The sequence below is a fragment of the Abramis brama genome (genome assembly GCF_963993115.1).
Source record: "Abramis brama genome assembly, chromosome: 1".
NCBI classification, from domain to species: domain Eukaryota; kingdom Metazoa; phylum Chordata; class Actinopteri; order Cypriniformes; family Leuciscidae; genus Abramis; species Abramis brama.
Window position 1 is genome coordinate 31405680 of NC_139963.1, and position 22648 is coordinate 31428327.

General features: G+C 41.7%; 1 protein-coding gene and 1 long non-coding RNA gene across 2 annotated transcripts in view; both read right to left on the reverse strand.

Annotated features, from left to right (window-relative positions):
• LOC311098129 overlaps positions 1-16392 on the reverse strand; it is a 38539-nt gene extending 22147 nt beyond the window's left edge. Inside the window, exon 1 of the long non-coding RNA XR_014609378.1 lies at positions 16241-16392. This is a non-coding gene — a long non-coding RNA (uncharacterized lncRNA). The remainder of the gene's footprint in view (positions 1-16240) is intronic.
• Positions 16393-18994: 2602 nt separating this feature from the next.
• The window catches only part of LOC311092634 (uncharacterized protein), a 28042-nt gene continuing 24388 nt past the window's right edge, over positions 18995-22648 (reverse strand). The window contains exons 13-17 of the mRNA XM_084129508.1: positions 22308-22610; positions 21824-22144; positions 21290-21592; positions 20103-20257; positions 18995-19558 (exon numbers count right to left, since the gene is read on the reverse strand). Coding sequence (XP_083985634.1) covers positions 19547-19558; positions 20103-20257; positions 21290-21592; positions 21824-22144; positions 22308-22610 — 1094 coding nt within the window. The 3' untranslated portion in view covers positions 18995-19546. The remainder of the gene's footprint in view (positions 19559-20102; positions 20258-21289; positions 21593-21823; positions 22145-22307; positions 22611-22648) is intronic.

Genomic DNA, 22648 nt, shown 5'->3' on the forward strand with positions numbered 1-22648 from the left:
ATAAGATTGAAAGCGTAAATTAAATTTACATGCGCAAGAGAAGATTTGTAAAGGTGTAAATCGCCTTTCAAGTGTAAGAAAAAAATATTTGCAGCATTTAACTGTTATTCGTGAGTGTAATTCATGTATTGTGAAGCTGCAGCTTCATGCTAACGCAAAATAAATAGGATCTGTATTCCTCTGACTTCCATTTTTCCGCGCTTACACTTTTGGCACGGTTTTTGCGCACAAATACGGCCAAAAGCATTGCAGGCCTGTGAACAGCAATTTGCGACCGAAAACAACAGAGTTAGGAACTGCAAAACAGATTCATTGCGTAAAATCAAACTTTGTGTAAAAAAATAAACTGTTGCAAATGTCTAAATGACATGTGTGCATGGGGCAAAAAAGTTCCCGAAATAATACGATTTGTACAGTTGCGTCTTTCTTTTATCTGCGCTTCCAGTCTCTCACTCACTGAGTTTTGCAAGCGCAAAGAGGAGGGCGGGTCCACCTTCTTCATGTAGCCAATCAAATGAGCTTGTCGCTGACTCTAGGTTTACTCTTATCTGATTGGTTCAATAAACACGCCAGTCACCAGAACGCATCTTTATCTCCATTTGGCTCAGAAACATTCTGGTTGCCGAAATGGTGCTTTTAATGCACACATGTTAAATAAATAAACAAATAGATCATGATTGCTTAATAGCCTGTGCACCATTAGGCTGACTATATGAGTCCATACTGAATTTCGAGCTGGTGTGATAAGAAAGAAAATTTAGTATCTGGACTACTGCATGCATAATTTCACATGTTTACTGATTGGGAGGATTCCATAATTACTATTATTATTTTACTAAAATGAGTTACAATAATATTTTTTCGTGTATTTTAAGAGCATCTCTAAATTATGCACCCTTTTATCACCTGCAATGCCATCGTGTAACCACTAGATGGCTGTATAGCCCTATATATAATCATATCAAAATGCTGTATATTCCCTGGTTGCTGGGTTTGTATTCAGACATAATTAGTTACTTTTTGTCAAAGTTGAGTTTATGTTGATTTAGCATCAGTTTTTCATTACAGTCAAATCTGGACACAGAAAAAGCATTTTGTTATTTATACTAGCTACATATAATAGCTTGATGATCAGTCACACGAAAGTAATCACTAATCAGAATCAATATTGACAGTGTGACCAAGACAATATTTCAAAATATATAATTGAGTGTTAAATACCACGAACAGAGACATGATGTGAAAAACACTGCATTAGAATTGTATTATTACATAAAGAATGGGTATTAAATGTTTTGATTGTAAAGTTTAACATCTGCTCAGTGGTGTAACAGATTATATAATATATCAAATTTCAATCCAGTAACGTTAACACCAGCTTGAAATTCAGTATGAATGTTAGTCAGCTTTAATCAGCCTAATGGTGCACAGGCTATTAAGCAATCATGATCTATTTGTTTATTTATTTAACATGTGTGCATTAAAAGCACCATTTCGGCAACCAGAATGTTTCTGAGCCAAATGGAGATAAAGATGCGTTCTGGTGACTGGCGTGTTTATTGAACCAATCAGATAAGAGTAAACCTAGAGTCAGCGAGAAGCTCATCTGATTGGCTACATGAAGAAGGTGGACCCGCCCTCCTCTTCGCGCTTGCAAAACTCAATGAGTGAGAGAATCGTGCCAAAACTGGAAGCGCAGGTAAAAGAAAGACGCAACTGTACAAATCGGCTTATTTCGGGAACTTTTTTGCCCCATGCACACAAGTCATTTAGACATTTGCAACAGTTAATTTTTTTACACAAAGTTTGATTTTACGCAGTGAATCTGTTTTGCAGTTCCTAACTCTGTTGTTTTCGGTCGCAAATTGCTGTTCACAGGCCTGCAATGCTTTTGGCCGTATTTGTGCGCAAATACCGTGCCAAAAGTGTAAGCGCGGAAAAATGGAAGTCAGAGGAATACAGATCCTATTTATTTTGCGTTGGCATGAAGCTGCAGCTTCACAATACATGAATTACACTCAGAAATAACAGTAAAATGCTGCAAATATTTTTTTCTTACACTTGAAAGGCGATTTACACCTTTACAAATCTTCTCTTGCGCATGCAAATTTAATTTACGCTTGCAATCTTATGTACACTTTCACAAATCTTACCCTGCGCATGCAATTCTTTATGACATAATTTTACCTTCATAATAGGGGATTTACAAGCGCTTTCAGTGAGTGCGACGTGTATGGAATTTGGGTCAAATGACTCGAAAGTCATACTCAAACCAAGGAACGGGTACGTTCCGAAATCCCTCAACACACCGTTTAGGGCACAGGTCATTTCCCTGTCAGCCCTGCCGGTCTCTAACGAGGAGAAGGACGCAAGCTTCCTTTGCCCGGTCAGGGCATTAAGGGCTTATGTGTCTCGCTCGTCAGACGGAGCAGCTCTTTGTTTCGTTCAGCGGGGCGTTCTAAGGGACTAGCCGCGTCGAAACAGTCCCTATCCAGATGGATAGTTGATGCTATAGCGCTGGCTTACACTTCCAAGGGCCTGCAGTGCCCGTTGGGTGTCAGAGCGCACTCCACGAGAGGCATGGCCTCGTCGTGGGCCTGGTCCAGTGGGATTGCCTTGCAAGATATATGTATGGCAGCAGACTGGGCCTCCCCATCTACATTTATAAGGTTTTATAGCCTAGAGGTCTGTTCTGATGCTATCGGTTCAGAATACTGAAACTGCTGAGCACTGCTCGCTGATCGACCAAATTACTTTTGGGCAGTGTGACACACAATATTCATCAGTTCAGGCCGAGTTTTTCGCCCTGTCTGTACGGAGTACTATTAAGTAATTTGCGCCTATGGGACGCTACTGAATGTGGGAAAGGAATGCTATTCTCGCTCCTTTTTTTTCCCGGACTCTCTGTGAGTGCCCTTGGTGATCATGCACTATATGGGCCCCGGGCACCTGCCCATGGGACTTTGGTGTTGGATCCCAGCACACACGGCGTTTTACATTGGGTCCCCTAGCGTAAGATACTTACGCAGTACGAGAGACCTCTCGTAAGAGAACGTACTCGGTTACTAACGTAACCTCGGTTCTCTCTAGAAGAGGGAACGAGTACTGCGTATCTTGCCGCGCAACAATCTCTGGTTCACTTCGGTGATGAAAAACCAGATACTAGCAGCCCCGAGCTTTATTTATAGGCCTAAGCCACGCCTGTTTCGTCATTGGGTCTGACGTCACGAATGGTCTCGCTCGATAGGCTGCTGCAGTTGCCGCAGGTCAGCCAATAGGCACGCGAGCCGTCTTGCCCATGTCTGTAGGCTGCTGCAACGCGTTTTACATTAATACAAAATTAAGGATAATTTTTTGGCTTCAATATCTCACAGAAAAGAGATTTTCCCCTAGCGTAAGATACTTACGCAGTACTCGTTCCCTCTTCTAGAGGGAACCGAGGTTACGTTACGTTAGTAACCAAGTACGTTTTAATTGACTGTAGTTTTGGAACCATCTCATTAAACTGCTAAACAACGAGCGTCTTGGTAACACTTTATAATAACGTTCAGTTGTAAGTCATTTATAAGTGATTAGTTAATGATGAACTAATCATTTACAAAACATTCATAAATGAGTAGCAAGTGACATACTAACATTTTATGTATGTTTTGTAAATTGTGTTATAAGTCATTTACAATTGATTAGTTAATGATTAACTAATCATTTAAAAAACATGACTATGCGTTTTATAAATGTTTAATAAATGATGTTAATTTTTTTTTTTGGTATGTTTTGCTCACATCAGGTGCACAGTGTCATGGAACACACACGGGAAGCAGTAAGATCCATTAGCAGTATATTTAATGTTAGGACAATCCAATTCGTAGTCATCCATGCAGGGGTCAAAATCCATAATAGCAGTCCAAACAAATAAACAAGAACAGGCTAGGAAACACAGACCAGAAGTGTAGTGACGAATAACAACGACTCTGTGACAAACACTAAACAGGCAGGGTATATATACACACACAGAAACTAACAATGATAATGGGGAACAGCTGAGTGCAATGATTATGGGGAACAGCTGGGTGCAATGATAAGTGATGGGTACAGAGAAGGATTGTGGGGAATGCAGTTCATAATGTGGATGACACCGTGGGGAAAAGGACCTCTAGTGGACACCCAGGGAACACAAACCAGACACTGTGACACACAGTGGTTAAAGACTCCATGTGTTTCAGAGAAGCTGTCTATACCCTCACCAGTCAGCACTTACACTGCAGTATACACTATAACACCTGTTATAGATGTGTAAACACATGAATAAATCATTTACAACACTTTCTGCATCCCCTAATCTAAAGTGTAAACTATTCATCACTTGTAAATGTCTTACACTTCATTTGTAGATTACCACTTCAAGAATCAAAAAGGCATAAGGTCTGCGAATGTTATCTACGAATGTATATGTAACACATTTACAAGTGATGAATAGTTTACATTTTAGATTAGGGGATGCAGAAAGTGTTGTAAATCATTTACAACACTTTCTGCATCCCCTAATCTAAAGTGTAAACTATTCATCACTTGTAAATGTGTTACATATACCTACAAATGATCTGTGTATTCAAGGCATTTACAACACTTTTTACACCACAACACTAATTGCTACATATATACAAAAAAAAAAAAAACATTTATTAAACATTTATGAAATGCATATTCATGTTTTGTATATGACTAGTTAATCATTAACTAATCAATTGTACATTACTTATAACTGAATCTACAAAACATACAATAATTAACATATCACTTATTAATCATTTATGAACGCATAGTCATGTTTCGTAAATAATTAGTTAAAGGGAGACTTCACCTCTGGAAAGATGAATGTGTATTTAAAATAGGTCATTTATGTCATTTATGAAGAAATGTGAAGAAATTTTTTAATTTGGAGCTTTCTAGACTGAGAAAAGCCAGACAATGTATTTTTGGCTTATGTGGATGAAAGACAACAACTCCCAGAATGCACTTGCTTCGCTGCCCTAGGAGGCCACGCCTACCGGTAAGAGAGCGCAGTTGAAAACAACAAGGTTAGGCTATCAGTGAGTCTCCGTGACGAGTCTGCCTGGGATTTCGGGATCGCCCAAAATGTCCGGGATTCGGCTTTTGCGTTCTACAGTCGCCATTCATCATGTTTACTGTGGCGAGCAGGACGAGGCTGACGGCCGCGGGAGAACGGCGCGAGGCCGGTGGCGTCATTACTGAGACGCGCCGGTCTCGCAATCTCACAGAGGAGCGGGAATTTTCTTAGCAGTGTTAAAACGCACATCAACCGATCACTTGTTTAACTTTCATGTAAACACTACATTCAGACTCACCAATCGGAATGAATTCAGTTAGATTGAAACAAGAGGTGTGCATGTAAACAATGAATGGCGACCGCAGAAAGCAAAAGTCGAATCCCGGACATTTTGAACGATCTCGCCCGCCGGACAAGTCCGGGAAAAGGAGGATGGTAAACCCTACTACTCAGCTTTCTCCTACTACTCAGCTTTCTCCTACTTCTCAGCTTTCTCCACAGGACAAGAGCCTGCTAGCTTAGCTTCCAAAGAAAGACGGCTGACACTGTGTACATTCTGTGAGTGAGATCTCACCCTCTATGGGCGGGTTGAAAACATGCGGAACAGCTCCTCCTACTGGCTGTAGTCTTTAGCCTCTGGCCAGAAAATCCTCCGATGACGCAAAATGACGATTTTTGCGTCATCGGAGGATTTTTTCCAGACAAAAAATACATAAATCTCTCCTCTCAGGGGGATATGAGGGTGGAATGCTAAATCCAGAAGTATCCCTTTAATCATTAACTAATCACATGTAAATGACTTGTAATGGAATTTACAAAACATAGGGGAGAGGCGGGACGATTGAAACGCGGGACGGATGAAACACTGAGATTTCCTTGAAAACCACTCACGTCATGTACGTCAAATTTCGTCAGCACGTACAGCACGCAATGCCTACCATACCCGCGGAAACATTTCTTCTTTACGTCGTGCCTTTTTGGAGTTAAAGCCGCAAAGCTGTTTTTGATCTGAACCCGAGCGGTGTTCAGTTATTGGACTTCTGTGCTAGTTACAGCTTGTCCATAACGAACACCATGTTCAAGCATAAGGGTGTCCATCAGTGTACGTGGCACCAGGACACCCTAGGCCGTAGGTCGATGATCGACTTTGTGGTCGTTTCATCTGACCTCCGGCCGTATGTCTTGGACACTCGGGTGAAGAGAGGGGCGGAGCTGTCAACTGATCACCACCTGGTGGTGGGTTGGATCCGATGGCGGGGGAGGAAGCTGGACAGACTCGGCAGACCCAAGCGTACTGTAAGGGTCTGCTGGGAACGTTTGGCCGAGTCTCCTGTCAGAGAGATCTTCAACTCCCACCTCCGGCAGAGCTTCGACCGGATCCCGAGGGAGGCTGGAGATATTGAGTCCGAGTGGACCATGTTCTCCACCTCCATTGTCGAAGCGGCCGCTCGGAGCTGTGGCCGTAAGGTCTCCGGTGCCTGTCGAGGCGGCAATCCCCGAACCCGGTGGTGGACACCGGAAGTAAGGGATGCCGTCAAGCTGAAGAAGGAGTCCTATCGGGCCTGGTTGGCTTGCGGGACTCCTGAGGCAGCTGACAGGTACCGGCAGGCCAAGCGCCTGGGAGGAGTTCGGTGAGGCCATGGAGAAGGACTATCGGCTGGCCTCGAAGAGATTCTGGCAAACCGTCTGGCAACTCAGGAGAGGGAAGCAGTGCCCTACCAACGCTGTTTACAGTAGAGGTGGGGAGCTGTTGACCTCAACTGGGGATGTCGTTGGACGGTGGAAGGAATACTTCGAGGATCTCCTCAATCCCGCTGTCACGTCTTCCATTGAGGAAGCAGAGGCTGAGGGCTCAGAGGTGGACTCGTCCATCACCCAAGCTGAAGTCACCGAGGTAGTCAAGAAACTCCTCGGTGGCAAGGCACCGGGGGTGGATGAGATCCGCCCTGAGTACCTCAAGTCTCTGGATGTTGTGGGGCTGTCTTGGCTGACACGCCTCTGCAGCATCGCGTGGCAGTCGGGGACAGTGCCTCTGGGATGGCAGACTGGGGTGGTGGTCCCTCTTTTTAAGAAGGGGGACCGGAGGGTGTGTTCCAACTACAGGGGGATCACACTTCTCAGCCTCCCTGGGAAAGTCTATGCCAGGGTACTGGAGAGGAGAATACGGCCGATAGTAGAACCTCGGATTCAGGAGGAACAGTGTGGTTTTCGTCCAGGCCGTGGAACACTGGACCAGCTCTATACCCTCTACAGGGTGCTGGAGGGTTCATGGGAGTTTGCCCAACCAGTCCACATGTGCTTTGTGGATTTGGAGAAGGCATTCGACTGTGTCCCTCGCGGCGGCCTGTGGATGGTGCTCCGGGAGTATGGGGTTCGGGGTCCTTTACTAAGAGCTGTCCGATCCCTGTACGACCGAAGCAGGAGCTTGGTTCGTATTGCCAGCAGTAAGTCAGACTTGTTCCCGGTGCGTGTTGGACTCCGGCAGGGCTGCCCTTTGTCGCCAGTTCTGTTCATGATTTTTATGGACAGAATTTCTAGGCGCAGCCAGGGGCCGGAGGGTGTCAGGTTTGGTGACAACACGATTTCGTCTCTGCTCTTTGCGGATGATGTTGTCGTGTTGGCCTCATCAAACCAGGACCTCCAGCATGCACTGGGACGGTTTGCAGCCGAGTGTGAAGCGGCTGGGATGAGAATCAGCACCTCCAAATCCGAGGCCATGGTCCTCAGTCGGAAAAGGGTGGCTTGCCTGCTTCAGGTTGATGGAGAGTTCCTGCCTCAAGTGGAGGAGTTTAAGTATCTTGGGGTTTTGTTCACGAGTGAGGGAAGGATGGAACGGGAGATTGACAGACGGATCGGTGCAGCTTCTGCAGTAATGCGGTCGATGTACCGGTCTGTCGTGGTAATGAAAGAGCTGAGCCGCAAGGCGAAGCTCTCGATTTACCGGTCAATCTACGTTCCTACTCTCACCTATGGTCATGAGCTTTGGGTCATGACCGAAAGGACAAGATCCCGGATACAGGCGGCCGAAATGAGCTTTCTCCGCAGGGTGGCTGGGCGATCCCTTAGAGATAGGGTGAGAAGCTCGGTCACTCGGGAGGAGCTCAGAGTAGAGCCGCTGCTCCTCCACATCGAGAGGGGTCAGCTGAGGTGGCTCGGGCATCTGTTCCGGATGCCTCCTGGACGCCTTCCCGGGAAGGTGTTCCGGGCGCGTCCCACTGGGAGGAGACCCCGGGGAAGACCTAGGACACGCTGGAGAGACTATGTCTCCCGGCTGGCCTGGGAACGCCTCGGTGTCCCCCCAGAAGAGCTGGAGGAAGTGTCTAGGGAGAGGGAAGTCTGGTGATCTCTGCTTAGACTGCTGCCCCCGCGACCCGGCCCCGGATAAGCGGAAGAAGATGGAAGCTGTTTTTGAGTGCTGTAAGTGAATTCTTTCGTGCGGTACTTTTTTTTGACTGACAAGTTGGATTTATTGTTTCATGTGCAATTGTAATGATAATACGGCAGGTGTATTAGTACTGCAACACACCCTTAAGTGTGCAATATCAGAGTTTTTTAGTTTAAGGGCAAAAGAGGTTTAAATGACAGGAGGCGCTGTCGGGGCGGTTGAAACAGTATTTAAACCGTCCCGACAGCGCGTCCTGCACGTTAAACCTGGTCATAGCCTATACTGTTCATAGATTCATATACTGTTTCTAGACTTGTGTTTCTTTTAATGCAAATTAATTTTCAGTTACAAAACACATGCTATCTCTGTAATAATCATCAATTGTCCAATCTTCAATCTTCAATAAATTTAATTTATGGTCTTCTGGTTGACCTCGTTTTCTTCATAATAACAGGCTATTCAACTAGCAAACACTCAATATGACTCAAGGAAGAAATGTAAGGAAATTAATTGTAAACGGATTTGTTTATCTTCGTCAAAATAGCCTATTAGAAAGATTACAAAATGCGCATAGGCTTATCGCCGATTATTTATTGGGCGACAGAACAAAAATGGTTAATATGAACCTTTAAATTAAAATAAATTACAAAATATGTTTGTAACAATATGTACATAAGTTACTTGTCAGATATTGTTCACAAAAATAAGCATTAGATGAATAGTTGCCGTTTAAACTGTTATGTTTCATCCGTCCCACCCCTGTGCGGGACGATTGAAACAAAGCACAACTCCCGTTCAAAGTCAAATTTGACTTAAATCATTCTATATTTGTACCGAATAACACATGATACTTAGAGAACACATATGTGAGATGTTAATCACAAAAAAATAAATAATCTATTTGTAACCTTATCTTAGAAAACGACATTTATCTGAAAAGTGTTTCAACTGTCCCGGCTCTCCCCTACATAAAATGTTAGTATATCACTTGCTACGCATTTATGAATGTTCTGTAAATGATTAGTTCATCATTAACTAACCACTTATAAATGACTTACAACTGAACGTTATTATAAAGTGTAATAACGTTCAGTTGTAAGACGAGACGAGAACGAGACACCACAACAGTTCCTTTATCGTGTGATCGGTCTAAAACAACGTGTTCTATTGACATCAAGATTAGCTGATACTGACATCAAGTACACTACAGCTACAGTGCAAGATGTTTTCCTACATACAGTGTACCAAGGCTTTGGGCACAAGCACACCGACATATGCAGAGAACTCAAACCGTTGTTGGCAAACAGAGAGATCACTGATGATATGATTCTGCGTCATGTGATGAAAATCACTAGTGAGGAAAGTGAGAGAATGAAAAGACTGGGTCCTTCACGCCGACAAACCGTAACCAATGTACACAGTACACAGCTTGGGTCGTAGGTGGTGAAGACAACTAGCACAAAGTCAGAGAGTGCTGCGTCCAAGCCAAATCAAACAAAGCCAGATCCTCTAAAAGATCTCAAGACCAAAGTAGAGGAACTCACTAAGCTGGTTGAAGCCATGCAAAAACAAAACCAACAACAATCGACTCATCATGGGCGTCAGTATAATCAGAATAGGGCACAAACAAAATGGGGGAAACCTTATGGTTGTCCAAGCTGCGTGGAACAAGACAAACAAGACTTTAAACACTGTTTCACATGTGGGGAAGAAGGACACTGTGCAGCGGGCTATTTAAAACGACCAAGGAAGCAGGGAAACTTCAATCGGGCACTGGAGAGGGACATCTAGTGGCCGAGTTGGGAAGCAAGTCCCTACCAGAAAGTGAGGTCGGTAATGACAAGTTGCACCGTTCTTCACCCTCAACCCCAGTAACGACAAGTCCATTAAGTCAGTGTAGCCAAGTATGTCAGGTCCCTCCCCAGTCACCACGTGTAGCTAAAGCTAGAGCAGTTGCTGGTCTGATTGGCAAAAATACCCTAGTTCAGAGCTATCTAAATGGTTTAGCAGTCACTTCTTTGCTCGACTCTGGGTCACAAGTCAGTATAGTCAGTCGTGCCTGGAAAGAAGAGTACCTACCTGACCTCAGTATCCACTCAGTCTCTGAGATCTTGGGAGAGGAGGAGCTGAAAGTTATTGCAGCAAATGGCAGTATCATTCTATATGATGGGTGGGTAGCTATTACAATAAACTTGCCAGGGAACTTGGACCCCAACCTGTCCATTAGTGTTCCATTCCTCATTAGCAGCTACCCCATGGATAAACCATTGATTGGCTTTAACGTGTTGGAAGTACTCATTTGTGGCAAACCAGAGAGACTAGTGCCAATACTCACTAACTTGCTTAGCAACGCCATATCTATTCCCAAAGAGACAGCTGAAGCTCTTGTCAACTTTATTCAGACAGCAAAGCCAGTCACACGACAAGGACGCTTAAGAACAGGTGCCAAGGAGATAGTTCTCCCTGCTGGTCAAGTGTTGTGGGTGAGGTGTCGGGTTCCGTCAAACATGGATGCCTCTACCCGATTAGTGTTGTTTGAGACAGATGAAGACAGTCTACCGTCTGGACAGTGGGATACAGGGCCAGGTCTGTTTGAAGTCCAGAACCCAACAAAGCCCTATGTCACCATTCCAATTGGTAATAAAACCAATCATGACATCACAATACCACGTAAAACAGCTCTAGGGATCCTGCAGCGTGTTGAAAATGTTGTGGAGGCAGATATCCTGGACAAATCACAGCCTGCAGTGACTGTCAGTCAGGTCATCACCACTCAGGTCAGCAACTCAGATCCAGCTCTATGGGACCCACCTGTAAACCTCGACCATCTGGAGGAAGAACAACAAGAGGCCGCTAGGAAGATGCTTCACGAGGAGTCAAACGCCTTTGCAAGAGACGGAAACGACCTTGGCTGTATCCCAAACCTGCAGATGGTGATCAATCTCAACGACGATATCCCTGTACAAAGAGCATACACGTCCATCCCCAAACCATTGTTTAAAGAAGTGAAAGAGTACATCCAAGATCTTCTTGTGAAGGGTTGGATAGTGAAATCTAAATCTGCCTATTCGGCACCAGTTGTATGTGTACGGAAGAAGGACGGCATGCTTCGTCTTCGCATAGACTATCGTCTTCTGAATCAAAAGACCGTACCCGACAGGCATCCGCTGCCACGAATACGGGATTTGATAGACACGCTGGGAGGATATTCCATGTTTAGTATACTGGACCAAGGTAAAGCTTACCACCAGGGGTTCATGGCAGAAGGGTCACGTCATCTCACAGCCTTCATCACCCCCTGGGGCCTTTACGAATGGGTAAGGATCCCATTTGGACTTTCTAATGCACCTGCAGCGTTTCAAAGGAGCATGGAGGAGATGTTAGACCCTATGAGAGATGAGTACTGCATCCCGTACCTGGATGACCTACTGTGCTACTCCAGATCCTTCAGTGACCACGTGGGGGTGATTCGCAAGGTCCTCCAAGCACTCCAACATCATGGGGTGAAGCTACGGGCAGAAAAGTGCGAGATGTTTCAGAAGGAGGTTCGCTATGTTGGACGCTTGGTGTCGGCCGAGGGAGTTCGAATTGACCCCAAAGACCTTAAGGCAGTGATGGCTTTAAAAACCAAAACACCCCAAACAGTTGGTGACCTCTGACGGGTTCTCGGCTTCCTGAGTTACTATCGTTCCTACATACAGGACTTCGCCAAAATAGCAAAGCCATTGTACGAGCTGCTCCAAGTTAAGTCCTCCATGCCCCAACCCCTTCCAAATCACTGCAAGTCCAAGGGTCCACAACTCCCATCCAAAACACCCATCATATGGAAGCCTGATCACCAAAGCACATTGGAAAGGCTTGTCAGTATGCTGATCAACCCCCCAGTCCTTGCATACCCCAACTTCGAGGAGCCATTTGTCCTACACACGGATGCATCGGAGAAAGGGCTCGGCGCAATCCTCTATCAGCGACAGTGTGGGAAAATGCGAGTCATCGGATATGGATCACGAACTCTGACACCTGCTGAAAGGAACTACCGACTCCACAGTGAAAAACTCGAGTTCCTTGCTTTGAAGTGGGCAGTGTGTGAGAAATTTAGAGACTATCTCTTCTATGCTCCACATTTCACCATTTACACTGATAACAATCCGCTTACTTATGTCATGAGCACTGCGAAACACAATGCAGTTGGCCATCGCTGGGTGGGAGAATTGTCAGAGTTCCACTTTAACATTAAATACAGACCTGGAAAAAGCAATATAGACGCCGACACGCTTTCACGCATCCCACTCGATATTGACAACTATGTGGCAACATGCACGGAGGAGTTGTCTCAGGATGTCCTGCATGTGACTTGGGAAGGGGGTAGAGCAGCCCAGAAGAAAGATGTAGCATGGATCTCTGCACTTTACACCTCCTCTGCTGATGTGATACCACAGCCTCATTCACAGTTGCCCAAAATAAGCCACGAAGAGCTGGCCAAAGCCCAACGAGAGGACCCTGGAATAGGGGAAATAATGAGACTGAAAGAGGCAAATAAGGTTCTTACTGACGAGGTCAGAAGGTCAGTGAGTGGGCTCACTCGCGAGCTCCTTCATGAGTGGAGTCAACTACAATTGGAGAATGGAGTCCTGTACCGCCAAACACCAGAGAGAAAACAGTTAGTCCTACCCACCAAGTACTGGTCAGTTGCCCTAAAGCATCTCCATGACAACCTGGGACACGTTGGCACTGAACGTGTGCTCCATCTTGCCAGAGAACGTTTCTATTGGCCACACATGAAAAGGTGTATAGAGGAGTATGTCACCAGGAAATGCAGTTGTATAAAGCAAAAGAAACCCACCACACATGTGCCTGCGCCAATGGGTGGTCTGACTTCTGCTTCCCCTCTCGATTTGGTTTGCATAGACTACCTACACCTGGAGAAAAGCAAAGGAGGCTATGAGTACATTCTGGTAGTAATAGACCATTTTACCAGATTTGCTCAGGCTTACCCAACCAAAAATAAATCAGGACAAACTGCAGCTGAACGGATATACAACGACTACATACCTCGTCTGGGTTATTCAAACCGTCTCCACCATGATCAAGGACGTGAGTTCGAGAACAATCTGTTTCACACTCTTGGACGGCTGTCAGGGGTTGGACATTCACAAACATCTCCTTACCACCCACAGGGTAACCCTGCTGAACGGTTCAACCGTACACTGCTGCAAATGTTACGGACACAGACAGACAGAGAAAAGGAGAGATGGAAAGAACATTCACCACAAATGATACGGACACTGACAGACAGAGAAAAGGAGAGATGGAAAGAACATTTACCACAAATGATACATGCATATAACTGCACACGCCACGAGTCGACAGGATACTCACCTCATTGCCTACTGTATGGACAACATCCCCGTCTGCCCGTGGATCTTTTGTTTGGATTAATGGAAAACACTGAATCAGTGACACACAAAGGGTATGTGGAGAAATGGTCAAAAAGGATGACGGAAGCATACAGGATTGCAAACAAATCCAGCCTGTCATCAAGTGCAAAGAACAAGTCCTACTATGATCAAAAGGCGAGGGGCGTGGTCCTCAAACCAGGAGATCGAGTGCTGGTTCGAAACATGGGTGAACGAGGTGGACCTGGTAAGCTACGCTCATACTGGGAGAAGAGGATCTATGTGGTGAAGGAGCAAATCTCAGACAATCCGGTGTATGTCATTCACCTGAGGGAGACTCAAATACAAAGAACAGAACCATACACCGAAACTTGCTGCTGTTAGTGAATGACTTGCCAGTTGAGAGCCCAGTACAGCCAGCTGACTCTGTTGGAACCCCCCATCAGAGGCAAAATCAGCCTCAACAGAGGGTGAACTCTGCTGACAAGGATGGAATATCAGACACTGATGATGAGGATGAGTGGACAGGAGGTTATTGGCTGAGAACACCTGTAGTCAGGATGGAAAGTGATCAAGCTGGACATAACAGATCAGTGATCTCAATGAGAGAGCAAAGTCCAATGTCAAAGTTATCTCCTGCAAAAGCACCTGATCAGACTCCAAAGAAACAGACAATGATTCGTAAAGACTGTTCAAGCACATTACCTACGAGGAAAACTGTATCGATGGACACATACTTACCCAAGGGGCGAGAGGTACACCTTCCCGAAGTAGAAGAACAACAGTCAGAGGATAGAGGAATAGGAGTAGTGGGAAAAGAATCACAGACAAGCGAACCATCTGATGATACTTACCTACCGCAGCCTGAAGAGGATGAACTGAATGCAGGGGACAGGGAAGTGGAAGTAGTGGAAGAAACACAGACAAGTAAACATCTTGAAGATACTTACCTATCTCAGCTTGAAGAAGATGAGACAAATGGACATGAGGAGCAAGTACAAGTGGAAAGACCGAGTCCTCCCTCTACTATGACTTGGCCTGAAAGAGAGACACGTGGAGAAGTTAGGAGGTCAGTAAGAGAGAAAAGACCTAAACCAATATTCACTTATGAGTCACTGGGCCAACCTTCCTTACAAACCCATGTAGAGTCCATTTCCTCACAGTCTACCTCTGGGACCCTTAGCGAGGCGCAGAGGAAGAGAAGCTCATATTCCGGTTGAATGGAAAGAGAGCAACAGTTGTCCCGTGTCTCTTATAACTTTGTTATATTTGCAACACTTCCAGGTTTGTTGTTGTACATCTTTTATATGACTTGCAAGGGGTTATAAGCTAATATGAATCCCCAGTGATGTGTGTTTAATAAGCTAAAGGTATGTTAAGTGTGTAAATAGTCAAGTTCAATGATAACGTTGTGAAGTTGAGAGGAAATGGCGGCCGACGCTCGCACTAATGTTTTATTTTATCTATTCCTAACTGCTCAGGGATATTTCTGAGTTTATTACTGTGTATGTGTAAAGTAACTGTGTGTGGAAGACTATGCATTACGGGTAATAAATGACGTTTACAGATAAATAAATAGCAGTTTACAGATGTAGCTTTGGGTGAAACGCACGTGGTAGTATTAAACGCACGTGGCAATATTAGACTATCATTTTATTTCGATTCATAGGAATTAAGTGTAAAAGTTATCAGACAAATATGTTTAATATTGAAGTTTGTACTCATGTAATGTAAGTACAATTTAACTTAACTGCAAATGGGATTTATTCTGTTAAGTGAACACTTACAAAAGAGGTATAATGAATACAGAAATACTCGTTTAATGATAGATACCAGAGAATATGGTTAGAGAAAAAATGTTTACGGTAAGATAAAATTGTGATAAGTGAATGTTGTGGAAATATGTGAAGATACATTTATGTGGAAATATGTGAAGATACATTTATGTGGAAATGTACTTTTGAAGAGAGTGTGACTTCATGTTATCCATATCCAGTTGTGGATATTACCTGTGTTTCAATACAGAGCAACAAAAGATAACAGGAATAATTCTTGAATGCAGATATAAAGTTGAAATGAAGTTGTTAATAAAAGATATTCCGGTTGAATGGAAAGAGAGCAACAGTTATCCCGCGTCTCTTATAACTTTGTTATATTTGCAACATTTCCAGAGCACCTCGACCAGAAGTATCAATATACATCTGCATTTATATTAGCTAAGACTATTCCGTAATAATAATGATACAACTATATTTTTTCTGAATTGGCTGGAAAAGAACACCCTCAATTTACATTATTTAAACGTTTAACAAGTCAATCATTTACTTATATGATGTTAAAAAAATATAATTTAGACACAAAGAAACAAAAATTGTTTTATAAAGTACTTACACGTCTCCGCTTTCCGCCTTTTCCGCCATTTTTAAATATAACAACGACAACTCCTCCCCCGTGGCATCATGGGATAGTAAAGTGTCCATCATATGCATAGACAGTATAAGAAGTGGACAGAGCCATCTCATTGGAACTCAATTGAGACAAGTGAAGCCCATTTTTAGCGATTTTTTTTTAGGACTTCCGTTCCTGACACGCAGACTCAAACCGACTCAAACAGAGCTCAATTATTTCCATTACATGGACATACACACACACAGTAATAAAAGGTTTTGTTCAATGTGGATTGAGAGAGGAGTAAACATTTTTTTGTTTTGTTATTTTTACAATCCCTTGGACACATTTCTCTTCTCATACCTTTCACATGAGCAAAACATCAGTCTATGTGAGCTAAACTGTGGATCATTTGTCATTGCTTTGGCACAAAATGTAGGTATTCAATGAAAGTATTCATCTTTCAAATTACATCACTTCTTTTCTCTCTACATCACCAAAACTCTACAGGCGAATTTATAAGTGAATTATAAACATCAGAGACTGAGAGTGTCATTCTTGCTTCGTAAAGAGACTTTACAAAAGAAAACATAGTGTACTGCTGCCCGTTGTATTTTCTTAGGTCATTGTTTTATGAGTGACGAAGTTTGTTTGTTCGTTGTCAACCTTTGTTAATGTTCTGGAAGAATGAGTTGATTTGAGACCTGAATGAATTGTTCTGTCAGCTTTAGTGCATTTTGAATGTGATATTAACTGCTGTGTCAAGCTGGTTATGAGAACTGTGTTAAGGATTTCGAAAAAGTGTATTGAAAACTGTGTATGTGTCCTATAACGATTGTAAAAAAACTGTAATATCTGGACAAGGGAGAGGAATATTGAGGGAGGACAGGAGTAGTTCAGGACAAGGGAGGAGAAGAGGAAGGGGAGAGGAGTAAGAATGTGTGATATTCTGCATCTTTATGTTTTTTGTTTGTTTTGTTTTTTACAAAAGCAGAACCAAAAACCATGTATGTTGGATCTTCTGTTAAGGTCTGTGAAAGGGCATAAACTACCAAGGGGGCACCATCGACACCCCCACCCCTGCAAGGCAATTTCAACTGAAGTTCTGCGTATAGGGGACCCATTTGACCAGTGCCCTGAGCAATTATGTAACTTGTGTAGCTATTTTTTCCTACTTTACATTACATTCTATAAAGTAATGACTCATTCACTTCTATAAAGTATATTGCCAACAAAATGCACACATTCAACACTCAACCAAGAATGGTTGAAAGTATAAGGAAAAGTATAAGAAAAGTGAATTATAAAAAACAGTGGATTATATATTGTCTGTATGCTGAGAGAACTGAAACATGACAAGTAATGCAGTTTTTTTAATGCCATCAACTGTTAGTAATTTGATATTCAGTGCTATTATTAACTATATGTCCCAGGTGGATAGAAAATGGTGTTTAAACAGAATTATTAGATACTGAATTAAGTTTGCCTTGTTTTGATAGAGTTAGTGTATATAGAAAAGTTTTTTTTTTATTTTGAAATGCAGAGTTGGTATTTAATGTGTATTTAATGTAACAAAATGTGGTTTTGGACAGAAAATTAACTATTTGACTGTTTGTGTGATGCAGGTGTTGCTGTGTTAAGAATTTAGAAAAAAGTACTAAACACTTGTTAGCAATTGTAAAAAAACCCCCCAAAAAACTAAGCAATGTAAGTAAAATAAACCATGGTATAGGACTGATAAAATATATATAATGTTTAATTGTTGCAGGCTTTGGTTTGAAATGTAAACATTTTAACATTTCCAAGAATTGTTAGTCATAAACATGAACGTTTCACTTCAGCAGGTGTGAGGGGAAAAAGAGGAAGAAAGACAGACCCTGAATACATAGACGCTCTCGAATAGATCTAATTCTGACTTTCTGAAATTCATTAGAGAGAACTTAGTCAAAGTAAACACTTGCCCACCACGTTTGCATAAAAGCAAAGCAAATTGGATGGACCACAAAATGTAAATCTTAAGTATTAGTTGTAATGTAGACTACACATAAAGAGGATGTTGTTACAATTAAATACATTTTTATACATTTATACATTTTATGGTATTGTAAATTGTTTTGAATTGTTTAGCTCATCAAGCTTAGTTGTTATTGCGTGTAGATACATTTATTATAGTTTGGCTATTATTAAAATGTTTCCTTGAGCGCTCAGATGTTTGCATCTGCTCCGTCTGCTTTGGTGATTCTCAATCCCCAGAGACAAAATATTCAAATACAACAACTGAAACTGAGAGAAACACATCTACATTGCAATAGTACCTTAAACTAAAGCTTTTCTAGGAATATATAGTCATTGTGTGCAGTTTAATCAGTTAATCAGTTTGGTTTAGCTTTAATCTATGATAATCAGTTCTTCTGAAATGTAGAGGGGTAAATGACCTGACGTGCATATTTTTGTGTCCAAGTGCATTATTTCCTTTTGAAATAATTTGATAAATGCATGACACTTATTCTATATCACTTTATTCTATAAAACTTATTTAGTTTAAATTCATTTTTAGTATATTTAAATAATACATATTATTATTTTAGTTTAGTTTTTATCTTAAACCCACAATATTTTAAGTGGTGCAACTGTCCGAACTAAGAAAATTATTTAAAATGGTGTCTTAATAATACAAAATTAAAAACTAAATAATATGGAATCATTTTAGTTTTGAAACCTTTGTGAAAGGTATAAAAAAAAAAACACACACATTTTATAAATATCAGTAGTTTTATTGTAAAGCTGTTGAGAATTGAAAAACTTTTGTCCACCAATTTGTTTATTCTCAAATGTGTGGAACATGCAAACATGGCTCTTTGATTATAAATTGACAAGGTAATAACAGTAATAATAATACATCATCCAGATGTCCTCAACTTATCCTTGAAGCAGAGTGAAAAGATTTGTAGATCTCTCTCAAATACTGGTAAAGACTGCTGATTTCATGTATGGGTAGGCTGGTACACTTTCCATGTCAGGTGGTACAACTATATTTTGTTTGTACCGCCTGACATAAAAAAAAAAGTTAAAATGAATTTAAACACTTTGAAATGTTATTTAAAAACTGAAACTTGTTTAAACACATTGTTCATGACTCAAAATTTTGCATTTCATCAGTTTTTGTAAAGATCTTTTAAAAAACACCTTTCATTAAACTGAGTACATATTTGTCAATATCTTCAAAAATGTGTGAATAGAGGCAAATTATGTAGATTCAACATCAGAATAAGAAAACTTGGGGTCTTCGGAAGTTCTTTTTAAAAGTCATCAGTGCTTCATCTGGAAAAAGTCAATAAGATCAATAATAAAAACCCATTTTACATAATGCAATCCAAAGTGAAGCCGATATGTAAATAACTGTGTGGCGAGCATTACGAGGCCTAGGGCCGTGAGCGAGCGGCACGAGGCCGCTGGCGTTATTACTGATGAGCGACACCTGCGCGACGCACCGGTCTTGTATCTCTCACGGAGGAGCGGAAGCATAAAGGGTGAGCGACGACATTGGAGATCGAGAGAGGACAGGCCTGAACGTGTGTCTTGTCAGCAGTCGTCCGTGAGGGGCTGCTGTCTTTTACTTTCGTTTTGTATTTGGTTTCATTTACTGTATTAAAGTGGTTTAATGTTCGCTGATTCCCTCCTCCTTCTTCCCATAACAACGAACCTCGTTATACTGGTGCCGCGAAACCCTCATCAGTAATCACGCTACCGGCCTCATGCCACTCTCACGGCCCTCGGCCTCGTCTTGCTTGCCACAAACTGTAACTATTTTATTTATCATCTTATTTAAAATGATCTGTAGTCAATTTAGTAATGTTTGGGTTACCTTGAAGAGACTAAGTACAGCGCTGTATGTCAGAGAAAAGAGGAATAGGAAGATGAATGAAGTGGCAGTGGACCAGAGACTTCTGAACTCATCCTCCTCCAGAACATATTTATTACAGTTCAGAGCAAAGCCCTTCTCTGGCTCAGGCGGCTCCCCTGGAAAAGAAAACACATGTACATGGGGCATATGAACAGGATAAGCACATTGTCTAGTACATATACCCAAACATAAATCACACATCCTGAATTTAAAGTCCAATGTGTCTAAGGTTTCTAGTTAGTGTATTATTAAGAACATGGCGACAACATGTAATGCCTGCGTGTACATTCATTTGCACACACTGCTAAATGTACACAGAAGTGACAAACATATAACATTGTCCTCTCTCTTACTCATTGTTTCTGCATTTTACCATACACTTTATAAAAATATGCTCAAGCATATTCCTTTTTTTCCCCCAAGTATCTCAGACATTAACTAATACTGACATATAAGTACACACTACATCCTTTCAACAAAACATTTGCATGCCTTATTGATTGTAAATGTCAATATGGTGACTTTGGTGGTCACCATAAGTGGCTTTACTGTGTGCAGAGTCACAATAATATTCTAATTTATCTAAATACTGATGAAACAGGACCAGAATGTAAAGTATGCAAAGTTTCTGATTGTAAGAACCATATGAGAGCTGGACTAAATCATGCAAACACAAAGATTTATTGCTTAAAATTGTAAAACAACATAAATGTCAAACCAAAATGAAATATTTTTGATTTGAAACATAGAACATTATAAACATAACTGTTATAGATGACATGAAAAGACGGTACAGTAAGCAGGACAAAACATAAATGCGCAATTTTAACAAACACATTAAACTCACACAGGTCAGAATAATTTCTATTGTTTTTATCACACTATGATATTATGATGACTATGTTTCCATTCATATTTATTTTCATGCAATAACAAATTAAGCATAGTTTTGAGTGAAACTTGGCTTTGAAGTCTGACACATGCAGTAAAGTAAAAAAGCAGAACAATGACCAATGAACAAAAACATCAAAGACAGATAATCTGACAAGTGAGCAACAGGGAGCATAAGCACTGGAAAATGAACAAACGAACAGATACAAGTTAACATTGATAATCTTTTATACAAACTGGACATTCTGGCTGTTTACTTTTGCTTGTTGTCACTTGTAATGGAGCACTTGTATTCTTCATGTTGGCGTGTTTGACTGCGCAGGTGATGGTGGTTTTGGGATCTTCATACTCTTTTTGTGACACTGTTAGGATGCTGAGAACAGATTTGGTGTCCATTTTACAGTTGGGAGAACTGGTTATGCCCTCTATGTAAGGATTTCCGTTCACTTGCCACATGATATAGACATCACCAAGTTTATGGCTTGTGACCTCACACACCAGAGAGACACTGTCGTTGTAAAGATCAGGTCTGTGAATGGTAACATTGGGTTTCTGTCCATCTGAGTTAAAGGAAGTGATAAAGGTTCATTAAACAAACAGAAGAATCAAACAATAATGAATAACAATACTGTATCAAGACAGTCTACGCTTTTTGACAGCGAAAGCATTTCAAATGGGCTTGCAGTTTTTGCCAGAAAAATTGTTATATTCCATTTTCATAAAATTATAATTGCACCTGTAAATGCACATACAGCCACAAAATCAATTATTTGGAAGTAACATTGACTTACCTCCTTTATCAAAATAGATCTTCTGCTTGATTTCTCTGTTATTAATTGTGTCACGGATGGTGCAGGTGACTATTTCTCCATCAAACCATGTTTCTTTATCAATGGTGACATTGTGGATTTTCATAAACAGTGAAGTGTCAGTAAAGTCCTTTCCTGGTTTGATATTCTCACTAGATACAGGTCCATTCTTCACGGTGCATGACACTGAAGCTTCTTGCACTGTCTCGTGTACATCTCCAGAAACAACAGCTTCCAAGACAACTTTATCATGAATAAATAGTTCTCTCTCAATTGGTGGCTTCAGCGTCAGTGTGAATTTAGCTACAAGGGAGTAAGAAAGTATATAACTTCATGTGTAAATTTGGATTTAGGTATATATCTGTGAATTGTAACAGGGAGCATAAGCACTGGAAAATGAACAAACGAACAGATACAAGTTAACATTGATAATCTTTTATACAAACTGGACATTCTGGCTGTTTACTTTTGCTTGTTGTCACTTGTAATGGAGCACTTGTATTCTTCATGTTGGCGTGTTTGACTGCGCAGGTGATGGTGGTTTTGGGATCTTCATACTCTTTTTGTGACACTGTTAGGATGCTGAGAACAGATTTGGTGTCCATTTTACAGTTGGGAGAACTGTTTATGGCCCCTATGTAAGGATTTCTGTTCACTTGCCACATGATATAGACATCACCAAGTTTATGGCTTGTGACCTCACACACCAGAGAGACACTGTTGTTGTAAAGATCAGGTCTGTAAATGGTAACAGTGGGTATCTGTCCATCTGAGTTAAAGGAAGTGATAAAGGTTCATTAAACAAAC